This window comes from Pseudophryne corroboree, chromosome 9 (genome assembly GCF_028390025.1).
Source record: "Pseudophryne corroboree isolate aPseCor3 chromosome 9, aPseCor3.hap2, whole genome shotgun sequence".
NCBI lineage: Eukaryota > Metazoa > Chordata > Amphibia > Anura > Myobatrachidae > Pseudophryne > Pseudophryne corroboree.
The window spans coordinates 36932250-36948965 of record NC_086452.1 but is presented as its reverse complement, the minus strand read 5'-3'; the positions used below and the strand labels follow the sequence as shown (position 1 = coordinate 36948965).

General features: G+C 48.5%; 1 protein-coding gene across 1 annotated transcript in view; it reads left to right on the top strand.

Moving 5' to 3' along the window:
• The first annotated feature begins 311 nt into the window (after positions 1–311).
• Positions 312–16716, top strand: part of CACHD1 (cache domain containing 1) — a 66897-nt gene continuing 50492 nt past the window's right edge. Inside the window, exons 1-2 of the mRNA XM_063939176.1 lie at positions 312–456; positions 15395–15501. Of these exons, the coding sequence (XP_063795246.1) occupies positions 449–456; positions 15395–15501 (115 nt within the window). The 5' untranslated portion in view covers positions 312–448. The remainder of the gene's footprint in view (positions 457–15394; positions 15502–16716) is intronic.

Genomic DNA, 16716 nt, shown 5'->3' with positions numbered 1-16716 from the left:
CACCAAACACCTATTTCTCATTCATCCACAGGGGACACTGGGATTAGGTTACGCTGGGGCATATACGGAGTCCACACACCTATTTTTCATAGGAAGCGAAATAATGGTGGCGTTTGGTGCAACCAAGTCACTGTTTTATGTCCTGTTCAAACACAATTTGTTCACAATTCAGTCCACTTTGTAATATTGTGGTGCAACAGGGGATGGAGTACCGGGTACTTTTTCCTGTGTGTGAAAGTTGTGGGGGGACCTGTGTGGATTTGTAGCTGAGAATTTCCTATGACGCTTGTTATTGCCTTTTGTCTAGTTGGCCAAGAAGATACGGGAGAAGTTTAACCGCTACCTGGATGTGGTGACTCGCAATAAGCAGGTGGTGGAAGCGTCGTACACTGCGCATCTGACGTCCCCGCTCACCGCCATCCAGGATTGCTGCACCATTCCACCATCAATGATGGAGTAAGTCATGCCTCATTATTACCTGTTCTCTGTATCCTCTTCTATCTGGCCCTTTGGCGCTCCAGCTGCTGAGGAACTACTCCTCCCAGCATGCCTTGCCACAGTTTTGCTTTTAGGGCACACTAAAGCTGTGCCAGGGTATGCTGGGATGTGTAGTTCTACAGCAGCTGGTGGGCCCACAGGTTTCTTACCCCTGATCCAGCCGTTGGTTTCAGTGACTTCTTAGCTCTGTACATTTCTTTCTGCAAATGTTACTAATGTTTTGTCTCTTGTATTATTCTTTCTTCGACCATGTCTTTGTATCATCGGGCCGCGCTGTGTATGTGTGATGCACTTGGCTGCTCTTTCACTATAGTTGTGTCCGATGCAGAGAGCGCAGTACAAATGTATCATTCCCCAGGGAAAAGGCACATTGGCCTGTTTGTGAGTCGCGCTTATGCACACCAGGGAAGGACTTTGTAGCAGTATTTGCATAACATCGCAGACTGGAGACCGCCAATAGACGTAGCCGCCTCTCTGTCCCCCTCTGAATCGGGCCGATAAGCCTCCCTTTCTGGTCATATTACTATGTTTAAAAGCGACGCATTTGTGGTTCTTTGAATTTAAATTGAAAGTTTATTTTTTCTTTGATCGGTTTGTAGACATCCAAATGGCTAATGGGGACGGTGCGTAGAGACTGTCCCCTCTCACGTAGCGATGACGCCGAGTTCTAGAACAGGGCAATCAAAACTTTCAAACTTGAACCCTCATATTATGAGCGCCGAACTTCGGTGTGGACCTTATAGTGAAAAGAATGTTTTGAAATCACCAAACATATAGGGCCCGATTCAGACCTGAACGGTGCTGTGCGTCTTCGCGCAGCAGGCGATTATCGATAGCATGCGTATGCACCACAACCGTGCATCACCAAACAGCGACAGACTGGTGCGAAAATTTCAATTGCACAGCCATTTGCATGTTGATTGACAGGAAGAGGCCGTTTGTGGGTGGTAACTGACCGTTTTATGGAAGTGTCTGGGAGAATGCAGGGGTTCCTAAGTGTTTTCAGGGAGGGTGTGTGATGTCCGCTCCGGCCCCGATCAGCCTGTTCTCATCACACTGACTGCACACAGTGGAAAAATCATTCACTGGTGAGTGAGGTGCGAATGGATTTGCAGCTGCCCCACAGACTGAGGGATATTTGTAGCACGGCGTACACTTGTGATCGCACACTTGCACGGGCGAATATACTCTCCCCCTGGGGGCGGCAACTATCTGATCACAGGACAGCAAAATTAGCAGCCCAGCAATCAGGTCTGAATTAGGCCCATAATTGTGTAACATAAATGGTTGCATTTGTAGGCACATTAAAAGCTTCATTTAAAATATGAATTTACTTACCGATAATTCTATTTCTCATAGTCCGTAGTGGATGCTGGGGACTCCGAAAGGACCATGGGGAATAGCGGCTCCGCAGGAGACTGGGCACAAAAGTAAAAGCTTTAGGACTACCTGGTGTGCACTGGCTCCTCCCCCTATGACCCTCCTCCAAGCCTCAGTTAGGATACTGTGCCCGGACGAGCGTACACAATAAGGAAGGATTTTGAATCCCGGGTAAGACTCATACCAGCCACACCAATCACACCGTACAACTTGTGATCTGAACCCAGTTAACAGCATGATAACAGAGGAGCCTCTGAAAAGATGGCTCACAACAATAATAACCCGATTTTTGTAACAATAACTATGTACAAGTATTGCAGACAATCCGCACTTGGGATGGGCGCGCAGCATCCACTACGGACTATGAGAAATAGAATTATCGGTAAGTAAATTCTTATTTTCTCTGACGTCCTAGTGGATGCTGGGGACTCCGAAAGGACCATGGGGATTATACCAAAGCTCCCAAACGGGCGGGAGAGTGCGGATGACTCTGCAGCACCGAATGAGAGAACTCCAGGTCCTCCTCAGCCAGGGTATCAAATTTGTAGAATTTAGCAAACGTGTTTGCCCCTGACCAAGTAGCTGCTCGGCAAAGTTGTAAAGCCGAGACCCCTCGGGCAGCCGCCCAAGATGAGCCCACTTTCCGTGTGGAATGGGCTTTTACAGATTTTGGCTGTGGCAGGCCTGCCACAGAATGTGCAAGCTGAATTGTACTACAAATCCAACGAGCAATAGTCTGCTTAGAAGCAGGAGCACCCAGCTTGTTGGGTGCATACAGGATAAACAGCGAGTCAGATTTTCTGACTCCAGCCGTCCTGGAAACATATTTTCAGGGCCCTGACTACGTCCAGCAACTTGGAATCCTCCAAGTCCCTAGTAGCCGCAGGCACCACAATAGGCTGGTTTAAGTGAAAAGCTGAAACCACCTTAGGGAGAAATTGAGGACGAGTTCTCAATTCTGCCCTGTCCGTATGAAAAATTAGGTAAGGGCTTTTATAGGATAAAGCCGCCAATTCTGAGACACGCCTGGCTGAAGCCAGGGCTAACAGCATTACCACTTTCCATGTGAGATATTTTAAGTCCACAGTGGTGAGTGGTTCAAACCAATGTGATTTTAGGAATCCCAAAACTACATTGAGATACCAAGGTGCCACTGGAGGCACAAAAGGAGGCTGTATATGCAGTACCCCCTTGACAAACGTCTGAACTTCAGGAACTGAAGCTAGTTCTTTTTGGAAGAATATTGACAGGGCCGAAATTTGAACCTTAATGGACCCTAATTTTAGGCCCATAGACAGTCCTGTTTGCAGGAAATGCAGGAAACGACCCAGTTGAAATTCCTCTGTAGGGGCCTTCCTGGCCTCACACCACGCAACATATTTACGCCAAATACGTTGATAATGTTGCACAGTTACATCCTTCCTGGCTTTGATCAGGGTAGGGATGACTTCATCCGGAATGCCTTTTTCCTTCAGGATCCGGCGTTCAACCGCCATGCCGTCAAACGCAGCCGCGGTAAGTCTTGGAACAGACATGGTCCCTGCTGGAGCAGGTCCTTTCTTAGAGGTAGAGGCCACGGGTCTTCCGTGAGCATCTCTTGAAGTTCCGGGTACCAAGTCCTTCTTGGCCAATCCGGAGCCACGAGTATAGTCCTTACTCCTCTCCTTCTTATGATTCTCAGTACCTTGGGTATGAGAGGCAGAGGAGGGAACATATACACTGACTGGTACACCCACGGTGTTACCAGAGCGTCCACAGCTATTGCCTGAGGGTCCCTTGACCTGGCGCAATATCTGTCCAGTTTTTTGTTGAGGCGGGACGCCATCATGTCCACCTTTGGTTTTTCCCAACGGTTCACAATCATGTGGAAGACTTCTGGGTGAAGTCCCCACTCCCCCGGGTGGAGGTCGTGTCTGCTGAGGAAGTCTGCTTCCCAGTTGTCCACTCCCGGAATGAACACTGCTGACAGTGCTATCACATGATTTTCCGCCCAGCGAAGAATCCTTGCAACTTCCGTCATTGCCCTCCTGCTTCTTGTGCCGCCCTGTCTGTTTACGTGGGCGACTGCCGTGATGTTGTCCGACTGGATCAACACCGGCTGACCCTGAAGCAGAGGCCTTGCCTGACTTAGGGCATTGTAAATGGCCCTTAGTTCCAGGATATTTATGTGAAGTGACGTTTCCGTGCTTGACCACAAGCCCTGGAAATTTCTTCCCTGTGTGACTGCTCCCCAGCCTCTCAGGCTGGCATCCGTGGTCACCAGGACCCAGTCCTGAATGCCGAATCTGCGGCCCTCTAGAAGATGAGCACTCTGTAACCACCACAGGAGAGACACCCTTGTCCTTGGAGACAGGGTTATCCGCTGATGCATTTGAAGATGCGATCCGGACCATTTGTCCAGCAGATCCCACTGAAAAGTTCTTGCGTGGAATCTGCCGAATGGAATCGCTTCGTAAGAAGCCACCATTTTTCCCAGGACCCTTGTGCATTGATGCACTGACACTTGGCCTGGTTTTAGGAGGTTCCTGACTAGGTCGGATAACTCCCTGGCTTTCTCCTCCAGGAGAAACACCTTTTTCTGTACTGTGTCCAGAATCATCCCTAGGAACAGCAGACGTGTCGTCGGAATCAGCTGCGATTTTGGAATATTTAGAATCCATCCGTGCTGTCGTAGTACTACTTGAGATAGTGCTACTCCCACCTCTAACTGTTCTCTGTACCTTGCCCTTATCAGGAGATCGTCCAAGTAAGGGATAATTAAGACGCCTTTTCTTCGAAGAAGAATCATCATTTCGGCCATTACCTTGGTAAAGACCCGGGGTGCCGTGGACAATCCAAACGGCAGCGTCTGAAACTGATAGTGACAGTTCTGTACCACAAACCTGAGGTACCCTTGGTGAGAAGGGCAAATTGGGACATGGAGGTAAGCATCCTTGATGTCCAGAGACACCATATAGTCCCCTTCTTCCAGGTTCGCTATCACTGCTCTGAGTGATTCCATCTTGAATTTGAACCTTTGTATGTAAGTGTTCAAGGATTTCAGATTTAAAATAGGTCTCACCGAGCCGTCCGGCTTCGGTAACACAAACAGCGTGGAATAATACCCTTTTCCCTGTTGTAGGAGGGGTACCTTGATTATCACCTGCTGGGAATACAGCTTGTGAATGGCTTCCAATACCGCCTCCCTGTCGGGGGGAGACGTTGGTAAAGCAGACTTCAGGAACCGGCGAGGGGGAGACGTCTCGAATTCCAATTTGTACCCCTGAGATGCTACCTGCAGGATCCAGGGGTCCACTTGCGAGTGAGCCCACTGCGCGCTGAAATTCTTGAGACGGGCCCCCACCGTGCCTGAGTCCGCTTGTAAGGCCCCAGCGTCATGCTGAGGACTTGGCAGAAGCGGGGGAGGGCTTTTGTTCCTGGGAAGAAGCTGTCTGCTGCAGTCTTTTTCCCCTTCCTCTGCCCCGGGGCAGATATGAGTGGCCTTTTGCCCGCTTGCCCTTATGGGGACGAAAGGACTGAGCCTGAAAAGACGGTGTCTTTTTCTGCTGAGAGGTGACCTGGGGTAAAAAGGTGGATTTCCCAGCCGTTGCCGTGGCCACCAGGTCCGATAGACCGACCCCAAATAACTCCTCCCCTTTATACGGCAATATTTCCATATGCCGTTTGGAATCCGCATCACCTGACCACTGTCGCGTCCATACCCTCTTCTGGCAGAAATGGACAGCGCACTTACTCTTGATGCCAGAGTGCAAATATCCCTCTGTGCATCTCGCATATATAGAAATGCATCCTTTAAATGCTCTATAGTTAACAATATATTGTCCCTGTCCAGGGTATCAATATTTTCAGTCAGGGAATCCGACCAAGCCACCCCAGCACTGCACATCCAGGCTGAGGCGATTGCTGGTCGCAGTATAATACCAGTATGTGTGTATATACTTTTTAGGATATTTTCCAGCTTCCTATCAGCTGGTTCCTTGAGGGCGGCCGTATCAGGAGACGGTAACGCCACTTGTTTTGATAAGCGTGTGAGCGCCTTATCTACCCTAGGGGGTGTTTCCCAACGCGCCCTAACCTCTGGCGGGAAAGGGTATAATGCCAATAATTTTTTAGAAATTAGCAGTTTTTTATCGGGGGAAGCCCACGCTTCATCACACACCTCATTTAATTCATCTGATTCAGGAAAAACTACGGGTAGTTTTTTCACACCCCACATAATACCCTTTTTTGTGGTACTTGTAGTATCAGAAATGTTCAAAACCTCCTTCATTGCCGTGATCATGTAACGTGTGGCCCTACTGGAAAATACGTTTGTTTCCTCACCGTCGACACTGGAGTCAGTGTCAGTGTCTGGGTCTGTGTCGACCACCTGAGGTAACGGGCGCTTTAGAGCCCCTGACGGTGTCTGAGACGCCTGTACAGGTATTAACTGATTTGCCGGCTGTCTCATGTCGTCAACAGTCTTTTGTAAAGTGCTGACACTATCACGTAATTCCTTCCACAAGACCATCCAGTCAGGTGTCGACTCCCTAGGGGGTGACATCACTAATACAGGCAATTGCTCCGCCTCCATACCATTTTCCTCCTCATACATGTCGACACAACGTACCGACACACAGCACACACACAGGGAATGCTCTGATAGAGGACAGGACCCCACTAGCCCTTTGGGGAGACAGAGGGAGAGTTTGCCAGCACACACCAGAGCGCTATATATATACAGGGATAACCTTATATAAGTGTTTTTCCCTTATATAGCTGCTGTATAGATTTATCTGCCAAATTAGTGCCCCCCCTCTCTTGTTTTACCCTGTTTCTGTAGTGCAGGACTGCAGGGGAGAGTCAGGGAGCTTCCCTCCAACGGAGTTGTGAGGAAAAAATGGCGCCAGTGTGCTGAGGAGATAGGCTCCGCCCCCTTCTCGGCGGCCTTTCTCCCGCTTTTTTAAGGAAAAATTGGCAGGGGTTAAATACATCCATATAGCCCAGGAGCTATATGTGATGTATTTTTTGCCATATAAGGTGTTTTTACTGCGTCTCAGGGCGCCCCCCCCCCCAGCGCCCTGCACCCTCAGTGACCGGAGTGTGAAGTGTGCTGAGAGCAATGGCGCACAGCTGCGGTGCTGTGCGCTACCTTATTGAAGACAGGACGTCTTCTGCCGCCGATTTTCCGGACCTCTTCAGTCTTCTGGCTCTGTAAGGGGGCCGGCGGCGCAGCTCTGGGACCCATCCATGGCTGGGCCTGTGATCGTCCCTCTGGAGCTAATGTCCAGTAGCCTAAGAAGCCCAATCCACTCTGCACGCAGGTGAGTTCGCTTCTTCTCCCCTTAGTCCCTCGGTGCAGTGAGCCTGTTGCCAGCAGGTCTCACTGAAAATAAAAAACCTACTTTAAACTTTTACTCTAAGCAGCTCAGGAGAGCCCCTTAGTATGCACCCTTCTCGTTCGGGCACAAAAATCTAACTGAGGCTTGGAGGAGGGTCATAGGGGGAGGAGCCAGTGCACACCAGGTAGTCCTAAAGCTTTTACTTTTGTGCCCAGTCTCCTGCGGAGCCGCTATTCCCCATGGTCCTTTCGGAGTCCCCAGCATCCACTAGGATGTCCGAGAAATAATAATAACAACGATAATTATTATATAAACCAATGTATCTGGTAATGGGTAACCCTCATTAACGGTGATGAGTTTTTGTCTTTTTTTATATATTTATATATATATATATATATATATATTTTTTTTTTTTTTGTGGCGCTTTATTTTTCTTCGGATATTGTTGCCATGTTTTTTACTGACCTTATTTGTGAGCTGAAATTTTGATTTTTAAAACGCCCAGCGTTACAGAAACGTGCAATCCGTATGATTGACAACAGTACGGCGTACATCTGTTAACTGGTAAATCAAAAATACCAGGTGGGGTCTGCGTGACTCTTGACTTTTCAGGGGCGCCCTCCCAAATTCTTTCTCTCGAGATGGAAATTCTTGTCTCGAGGTGCCTGGCGGACTATGGAAATGTCTTTTATAAACAGTCCTATGTTTTCCCTTCTGCGCGCTTTATCCAAGTCAGATTTCATAAATAATCCGCAAATGCTTTTAAACGGAATTATCTTTATTACGCTGTGTAATATAAGCAGCATGTCTGCCCTGACGGTGGCTAATTAGGACAGACAATCTCAGCCCTTCAAAAATAAAGGCTGACGGGAGATGAGAAACATTTGGACCACCTTGTCGGTGGGTTTATTTCACGAAGACCGCCTAATCTCGCATACCGCACAGCTGGGTGACGGAAATTGGAAACCAGTTGACCCCAATATTTTGAAACTCCCGTCTCTTGTGTGGAGTTGCTGTCACTGCGTCCCGCTGGAACTCATTATACGATCAGATGGTTTGGCCCGTATCAGGTCTCAGAGTTGAATACAGAGAGGCTGTGTTCCGGCTGAAGCTCACCAGTACATAGGTGGCAACAGCGAGAGGGCTCCCCCTATAGGCTTGTCATGTGCGGACCACAAGAATGATTGGTTAGGGCGGAGGATGATATTCAGTGGCGTAGATCATTTAAAGGACATTTAGGGTTTGGATTATAACGGATGGGGGGGGGGGGAAATGCCTTTGGTATATGATGTTTTGTTGATATGTGCTGAGATTGGGGGTAATTTAGACCTGATTGCTAGGCTGCGTTTTCACCCAGCGGGCGATCAGATCTGCACTGCGCAGGCACAACGGACCGCAGCAACGGCGATCGCCGGTCTGCGATGGAATGGTGCGAAAATTCCAAACGCACTGGCAGTTGCAAGGAGATTGACAGGAAGAGGGCGTTTGTGGGTGGCAACTGACGTTTTCAAGGAGTGTCCGGGAAAACGCAGGAGGGACCCAGCGTTTGGAGGGAGGATTTCTGACGTCCGCTCCAGCGCCGATCATCGCAGCAGCTGAGTAAGTCCTGGGCTGAGCAGGGACTGCGCAAACTCATGTTTGCGCAGCTCTGCTGCAAATGCGATCGCACACCTGCACAAACGCCATACCCTCCCCCTTTAGACGGCGACTACCTGATCGCAGGGATGCAAAAAACGCACCCTAGAGATCAGGTCTGAATTACCCCCATTGTCCGAAGTCGGTGGTTCGTAATGTGCAATGAGTCAGAGATTCCTGTGAAACAGGGCCCCCAAGTGGTCTCGTTATTGTCAGGAAGAGACCATTTGTGGGTGGCAACTGACCGTTTCCCAGTAGTGTCCAGAAAAACGCAAGCGGGCTCAGGCGTTTTGAGGGAGGGTGTCTGACGTTACCTTTGGCCCCGATCAGCAGGATTACATCGCAGCGGCTGAGTAAGACCTGGGCTGCGCAGCGGGCTCAGGCGTTTTGAGGGAGGGTGTCTGACGTTAGCTCTGGCCCCGATCAGCAGGATTACATCGCAGCGGCTGAGTAAGACCTGGGCTGCGCAGAGTAGCTCTGCAAAAGAAGCAAATGCACACTTGCACTGTCTTTTCCCCTCCCCCTGTAGGCGGCGACTATCTGATCGCAGGGCAGCAAAAAACGCAGCCCAGCGATCATATCTGAATTACCCCCTGTGTCCAGCAGCCATGCAATGTGTATTATATCCACTCCGTATACCGTCACATCCTTCCAGCCTTCTCCCCTCGCTGCTACCACATCACATGCCGAGAACTGTGACCTTGAGGAAGCCATGTCTGTTTCCACCCAGAAAAGTTTGCAAAAGAGATAATGAGTTAAGAACAAGGACTATCCAAATCAGTGTTTATTATTCATCTTTCTATTGAAAGGGAAGAAATAAGCGAGGTTGCAACTTTTAAACAAAAAAAGCAGGTTTTGTTCAAAGATCTCAGCTCCCAGTAGGGCACAAACCTGTCTATGGAACATTGTACATAACTTACTGCCTGAACACCGCTTGCTCTGGTGGTCTACAGAGCTGGACGTGAGAAAAGCTGAGGCTTATATGTCATGCTGTGTTTACTAGAATCTTAACTTGAGTATCCACTTAAAATCTATTTTCACTCAGATTCCTGTTCTGAGAGCCAGATAGGAGGATAGTTTATACTGCAAACTCTGTGACCCCTGATGCGGCACTTCTGTTATCTGTAGTTATAAGACTGCTTCAAAAGGACCACATCCAACTTTCTGGAAGAGTGGTTGGGGGGGTGGGGGGGGGATTCTATTGTTTTAGCGCGGCTGCAGCTACCTGCTAAACTGATGGGGGCTATTGAATTGTGCGAGTGCCGCAGGTGCCTGTTATTTCTGGCCGCGAACAGAAATCCACCCAAAGTCAGGCTTTTGGGGTGCCCAAATTCAGTGCTCCTAGCAGTGTGCATGGATTTAACCGCTTTACGCCGCTAATCCCGGTGTATTTGGGCACGATAAGTAATGGGCGCCCAGTAGCTCCACACATTAGCACAAACGATGAGCTGCGGGTGCAAGAAAGCAATTGAATCCCCCCTTCCTAACAATATTATGTAGCAAAGAATTGACGCAGTGGTGGTTTATCTGCACGCTACCGATGATAGAATGGTTAGGTCGAATGTCGCCACACTAATTTTATAGTACACCTTTTACCTTGTTTTTTTATTGACTTTTTTTTCCCAAGTGTCGGAACACCCCGACACCTGTTGCCGGAACCTTGTGGTTCAGCGCAATTCAGTTTGAGAACCGCCGTACTAGATTATGGCGTCTTGAGCAACCTAGATCTTGCAGTGTTGTATCTCACTTCTCTGTGCGGACCCTGTGTTCTGGTGTCTAGTGATTTGGGGCTACTTTTATGTCACGCTCAGACCCCTTTCCCCTTCTCGCTTGTTCTGACTTCCTCCAACGCTACAGCGGCAGATTTCCAGAACATCTTCTAGCCACAATAAACCTGTCCTTCCCCAAAGTGAGCGCCGACTTGATGTGAGATTCAAAGCTCCTGCAAACCTATTTCTTCTTCCACACTGCTGATCTCCGGCTTGTAAATCCTGTTGAGGGAGAATAGAAATGACTGCAGCCTGATGGGAATTAAGTGTCTGAAGTTCAAAGCCGGCTGCACATCAGAGCAGCTGTCAATCACGCGAGCTGCAGCGCGAGAGCGTATCTCCGTGGGGAGCAGATCAAAGTGGGAGTCACTGCTCTGTTTTCTCCCTTGGGATGCAGTTTCGATCAGTTCTTCATTAAAGTAAATCCAGAAGGCACTTTTATTTTTCCTCTTCCATTTCTCCAATCTCTCTTCACCCCCCCCCCCCCACTTCCCCCCCCACCTCCCTTTTCCCCATTTTCTTTCCTCCTAACTGCAACTTCCCTTGAAAATGAATTTCAGGCAGCTTTTTGATCTCCTGAAAGTCGGCGAAGAAAGCAATTAGTCACATAAATGTGTTTTGTTACCCCCCAGCCCCCTCCCCCCTCCCTCTGTAGAGAAGCCGCAGTTGTTTTTCGGGCCCTGTATTTCAGCATTGTCATCGGTGTCATTTTGTTTGCATGTGTCCCCCGCAGCAAAATAAATTGCCCTTTCTCTCCTGTTGCCATCACTTTTAACTCTTTGGGGAAGCGTCCTGCTGCGTTGCAGGCTTTGAAGCTGGAAGCTTTACCTTGTTTATATGGTGGTGTGTGGTTTACGTCGTCTGTACACTGGATTGTCTGAATCCATTCATTTACCTTTCCTAAGCGAACGCCGCGTTCCAAAGCATACTGTACAGCAACTACACCTCCCCCTTGGTGCGCCAATTCATGCTTTGATCGTCCTGCGCTGGTGCTGCGTGTTGTCATTGTAGCTTATAGAGATAATACATTGCATATGCTGTTTGTTTCTTCCTATAGGACTCAGGATAGTGCTGTGCAGTGTAACCCCATCCTGAGCCGTGCACTGCCAATGTTATTCTAAAATTCACAGAACCACTGCCCCTCAGGCTTTTCTTTATACTCACAGGGCTGTTATAAATCTTCCCGACAGTGAGTGAGTTGTTCTCGGTTTAAAATAACAAACCCCCCATAGTCGTCCTACCAGTCCTGGGTCATGGCGGCTATCTCTGTAAGTAGATCTCTCTTTTTTTGCTGATGAGCGGCAGATGTATTAAGAGCGATAAATCCTTTTCATTCCAAGAATCATTTGCACTATTTATTTTTCTTCCCCTTCTCCCTTGTGTTTGCCCAATGTATATATTAGACATTCGCTAAAATAATAATAATAATGATACTGCTGAATTTTTCCCAGCTCCTATAAATGTGTTGCTAAGTCCGCTTGCAGACTGAAGGGTTACACCGAGCCTTGGGGGGACATTTACTAAGCAGTGATAAGAGTGGAGAAGTTGCCCCATCAACCAATCAGCAGCTCTGTATCATTTTATAGTATGCAGATTATTTATTTATTTATTTATTAGCAGTTTCTTATATAGCGCAGCAAATTCCGTTGTGCTTTACAATTGGAAATAACAATGGCCCTCATTCCGAGTTGTTCGCTCGCTAGCTGCTTTTAGCAGCTTTGCACACGCTAAGCCGCCGCCTACTGGGAGTGAATCTTAGCTTAGCAAAATTGCGAACGAAAGATTAGCACAATTGCGAATAGACACTTCTTAGCAGTTTCTGAGTAGCTCCAGACTTACTCGGCATCTGCGATCAGTTCAGTCAGTTTCGTTCCTGGTTTGACGTCACAAACACACCCAGCGTTCGCCCAGACACTCCTCCGTTTCTCCAGCCACTCCCGCGTTTCTCCCAGAAACGGTAGCGTTTTTTCACACACACCCATAAAACGGGCAGTTTCCGCCCAGAAACACCCACTTCCTGTCAATCACATTACGATCACCAGAACGAAGAAAAAACCTCGTAATGCCGTGAGTAAAATACCAAACTTCATAGCAAATTTACTTGGCGCAGTCGCAGTGCGAACATTGCGCAATTAGTGGAAAATCGCTGCGATTCGAAGAAAATTACCGAGCGAACAACTCGGAATGACCACCAATGATACAACAAAACTGGGTGATAACAAACAGTCATAGAGGTAGGAAGGCCCTGCTCGCAAGCTTACAATCTATAGAGAAATAGGCATGTACTGTATACACAAGGAAAGGTGCTATCTATTGCATAGTTGGCCACCAGATTGCAAAAGTTCTTGGTGGGCCAGGGGCGGATCCAGGAAAAAATGACAGGGGGGGCACCTTGTACACGCCTTCGGCATGCGGTCCCATGAAGGTGCGCGTGGCCTCACAACAAGGGCAGTAGGAGGAGGGAAGGGGGGATATGGAGGGTAGGGCAGCAGTGAGGGGGGTCTCCTCCATATGGGAGGGCAGCAGTGGGAGGAGGGAAGGGGGGATATGGAGGGTAGGGCAGCAGTGAGGGGGGTCTCCTCCATATGGAAGGCCAATAGTGGGGGAGGGGGGTTATTCTACAGAGGGGAGGGAAGCACCAACTGGCTATATATACACACATTAATACAGTTACATACATACATTATGTGTGCTTAATTATAAAAACGTCCAGACTGACAGAAGTTGATCCAAGAGTTGAATAAAGACTATATTCCTCTGAGCTTAAATGCACCCAGCTAATTATATTCAAAAGTCACCAGTAATTATGTCCAAATATCTGTGTGTATCAGAATCAAACGGTCACAGGTAACTTAATCACTCTGGGGGAGATGTACTAAGCCTGAAAAGTGATAAATATCACTGTGATAAAGCACCAGCCAATAGGCTCCTAACTGCCATGTCACAGGCTGTGTTTGAAAAATGACAGTTAGGAGCCGATTGGCTCGTGCTTTATCACAGTGATATTTATCACTTTTCAAGCTTAGTACATCTGGCCCTCTGTCCCTTATGCTTATAGTGAGGGACCTATTTACAGGTACGAGGAGTTTGTGCAGCCCGAGCGTCCCCGGGTATCCACAGTCTGCATAGCTGATATTCGTTACCTGCAGACCGGGACGGTATCCTGGAATCGGCTGGCGGCTTCTATCTGTGCGGCTGAATGCATTAGCACTGGTGGGAAGCTTCCGTCTGAGCCGCAAGCAGCTTCAACAGGCGGGTTGTCTCTCCTGATGCTCCCGTTCAAAATAGCCAAGCACTAAGCCGCTCCAGCCAGCAGAAATCTCTCCACCGCGGCACTGACACGATGGTGACTTAGCCCTAACGATCAGTGGCTAAAAGATGCCGGGTGTTTTGGATATGCCAGACAAGGATGCGTCCTCCTGTGCCTCTCTCCTCTCAATGGTGGAATCGCCAGTCCGCTCTGCTCGCCTCCCACTGGCTCCCAGCTTCTAACACACTGGCCGCAGCTGCAGCGTACTGTAATGAGTCAGTCTGACTCATTAGTACTGCTGCCGTCGCCACTAGACCCTTCATCGCGGCGGGCGCCAGTGAACTGCACTGTCTGCGCCGCCGCTTCTTTTTTCAAGGGACTGTTATTGTTTTTTAAGTGCCAGACATGACAGGGGGGGCACGGGCCCGTGTGCCCCCCCCCCTGGATCCGCCACTGTGGTGGGCTGTATGATATGGTCACACAGCAATGATGAACCGGGTTCGAGAGGAAGGGAAAGTGAAGAATGAGAAGACATGTGAGGATATGTGTGGACTGTGCAGAGTGGATGCAATTTGATAGGAAGGTTTATGAAAGTTATGTGGGCGCCGGGCGGTTCTGGAATTTCATGCACTTGCCTGAAGAGGAGAGTTTTCAGGGAACGCTTGAAGGTTTGGAGACTAGAGGAGAGTCTTATTGTGCGTGGGAGGGCATTCCACAGAGTGGGTGCAGCCCGATGAAAGTCCTGCAATCGTAAGTGGGAGCGAGTAATTAGTGTGGATGAGAGACGCAGGTCTTGTGAAGAGCGAAGAGGTCGGGTAGGGAGATATTTTGTGATAAGCGAAGTGATGTACGTTGGTGTAGTTAGGTTAATGGCCTTGTGTGTGAGTAAAAGTATTTTATACTGAATGCGGTAGAGTACAGGTAACCAATGGAGGGACTGACAGAGCGGATCTGCAGACGATGAACGTCTAGCGAGGAAGATTAGCCTCGCCGCTGCATTCACAATGGATTGTAGTGGTGAGAGTCTCGTTTTGGGAAGACCAGTTAGGAGACTATTGCAAATTATAGATGTTACTTCAGTGCTGATTGGTTGCCATGGGCAACTTCTCCACTGGCACACTTCTCCGCTCTTATCACTGATTAGTAAATGTCCCCCTTAGTTCTTAGGTCCGTTTCACAGCTCCCACTCAGGATGGCTCTAGTGGGAGGGACGGGTCAGATGTGAGTTGGGAGCACGCTTTCATGTAATTAAGGCGGAGCCCAGGGTCATAGGTCAGGCCACATTACACCAAGCGGACAGAGAGTAGGCACTCAGACTTGTGTGTTGTACAAGGTGCAGCTAAGGTGCGGCAAACACGATTTTGAGGTTAGTGTGTCTTTGCGCATCAGTGTATTTCAAACGGCTCCAACTAAGATTGTCCTATGAGAAGTGTAACCTGGGTACCCCAGTAATGCGCAACCTGATCGTGTCGCCCATTGCGTGCCTTCCATCTTTGCAGATTCTCCCTCTGACGTGCCATCTTTTTGTTTCTCAATTTTAGCTTCGATGGGAATTTCAATACGAACGTCTCCAAAACGATCAGCTGCGACAGACTGTCCACGACGGTAAATAGCAGGGCATTCAACCCCGGGAGAGACCTAAATTCAGGTTGGTGTTACCGCAATTCACGATTAAACAGAACAGTAGGTAACAGAGACATACATGCAAACATGGTGAGAACATGCAAACTCCACACATAGCAGGGAAATCCAACCCGAGACCTCAATGCTGTGAGGCAGTATTGCTAACCATGTCACCAACTGTACCGTCCAGCCATTGGTGGAATGGGGGTAAGGTCATTTTTCACACTACCCCACAGTGTTTCTTTACAAGTGATTTGTCGTCCTATTCAATTCGGTTCACGGTGACCCTAATTATTTTGTTACTTTTTGCATTTGGATAATTGTACTGAGATGTTTGGGAAATAATACTCTGGTTTACATTGTTTTCTATACGTTGCTATAACCGTTTTCCAACAGTACAAGGGGTTATAATCTCTTGGTGGCTCCACGCGTTTTACAAATCGAGCATGTTCTATATTCCCGCAAAGGGCTGTTTATGGCATTAAATTGATAACTTTATGCGCACGATTACCGTTGCCACATTATCGTTTGTGAAAATGGTTTACTAGCTAGTTTTAGTTTCTTTCCACGAGACACACAACTTCCCAACTTTTTTTTAAACTTTTTTAAACCTTTTGTCACTTGTAGACGAGGTTGGATCGAACTCACTTGCTATAAGCGGCTACTTGCAGGCTGTTTACACGGGCGAGAAGCTGCGCTGGGGGCACTTAGGGATTGTTTATAATTTAACTACGGGATCCAAAGTTCATGACTTCAATCCGTCTTTCAGTCGGCTGGAAAGTGGTCTCATTTTTGGTGTAAACACTTCGCCTCCAGAAGTAAACGAGACTGATGATGTTTACAGATCTTTAATAACGAGAAAGCAGAATAACCGTATGGATCTATAGGTCAGACGCAGACCGGCGCGGTGGATGATCAGCCACAAGGGAACGTGGACTCAGCAGCAGACAAGATGGACCCCCAAGCCTTTCCCGGCTCCAGGCTGACTTTGTATTCCTGTCACCGCATTGCATATGCTAGTATCACACAAGCGCACGGAGTACCTGCCTGCTTCAGGCTCATGAACTGAGGACGTATGCTCTAAGTTTCTCTGCACATTGTCAGGGTTATCTCTGGGTCACTGTCACACGAGTAATGAGGCACTCGATGAATGTCGACCTGCGCGACAGCAACGTTAGGCTAGTGTCACATGGGCGCTTTTCAGACCTGATCGTAGCAGCAAATTTGTTGGCAGATGAGC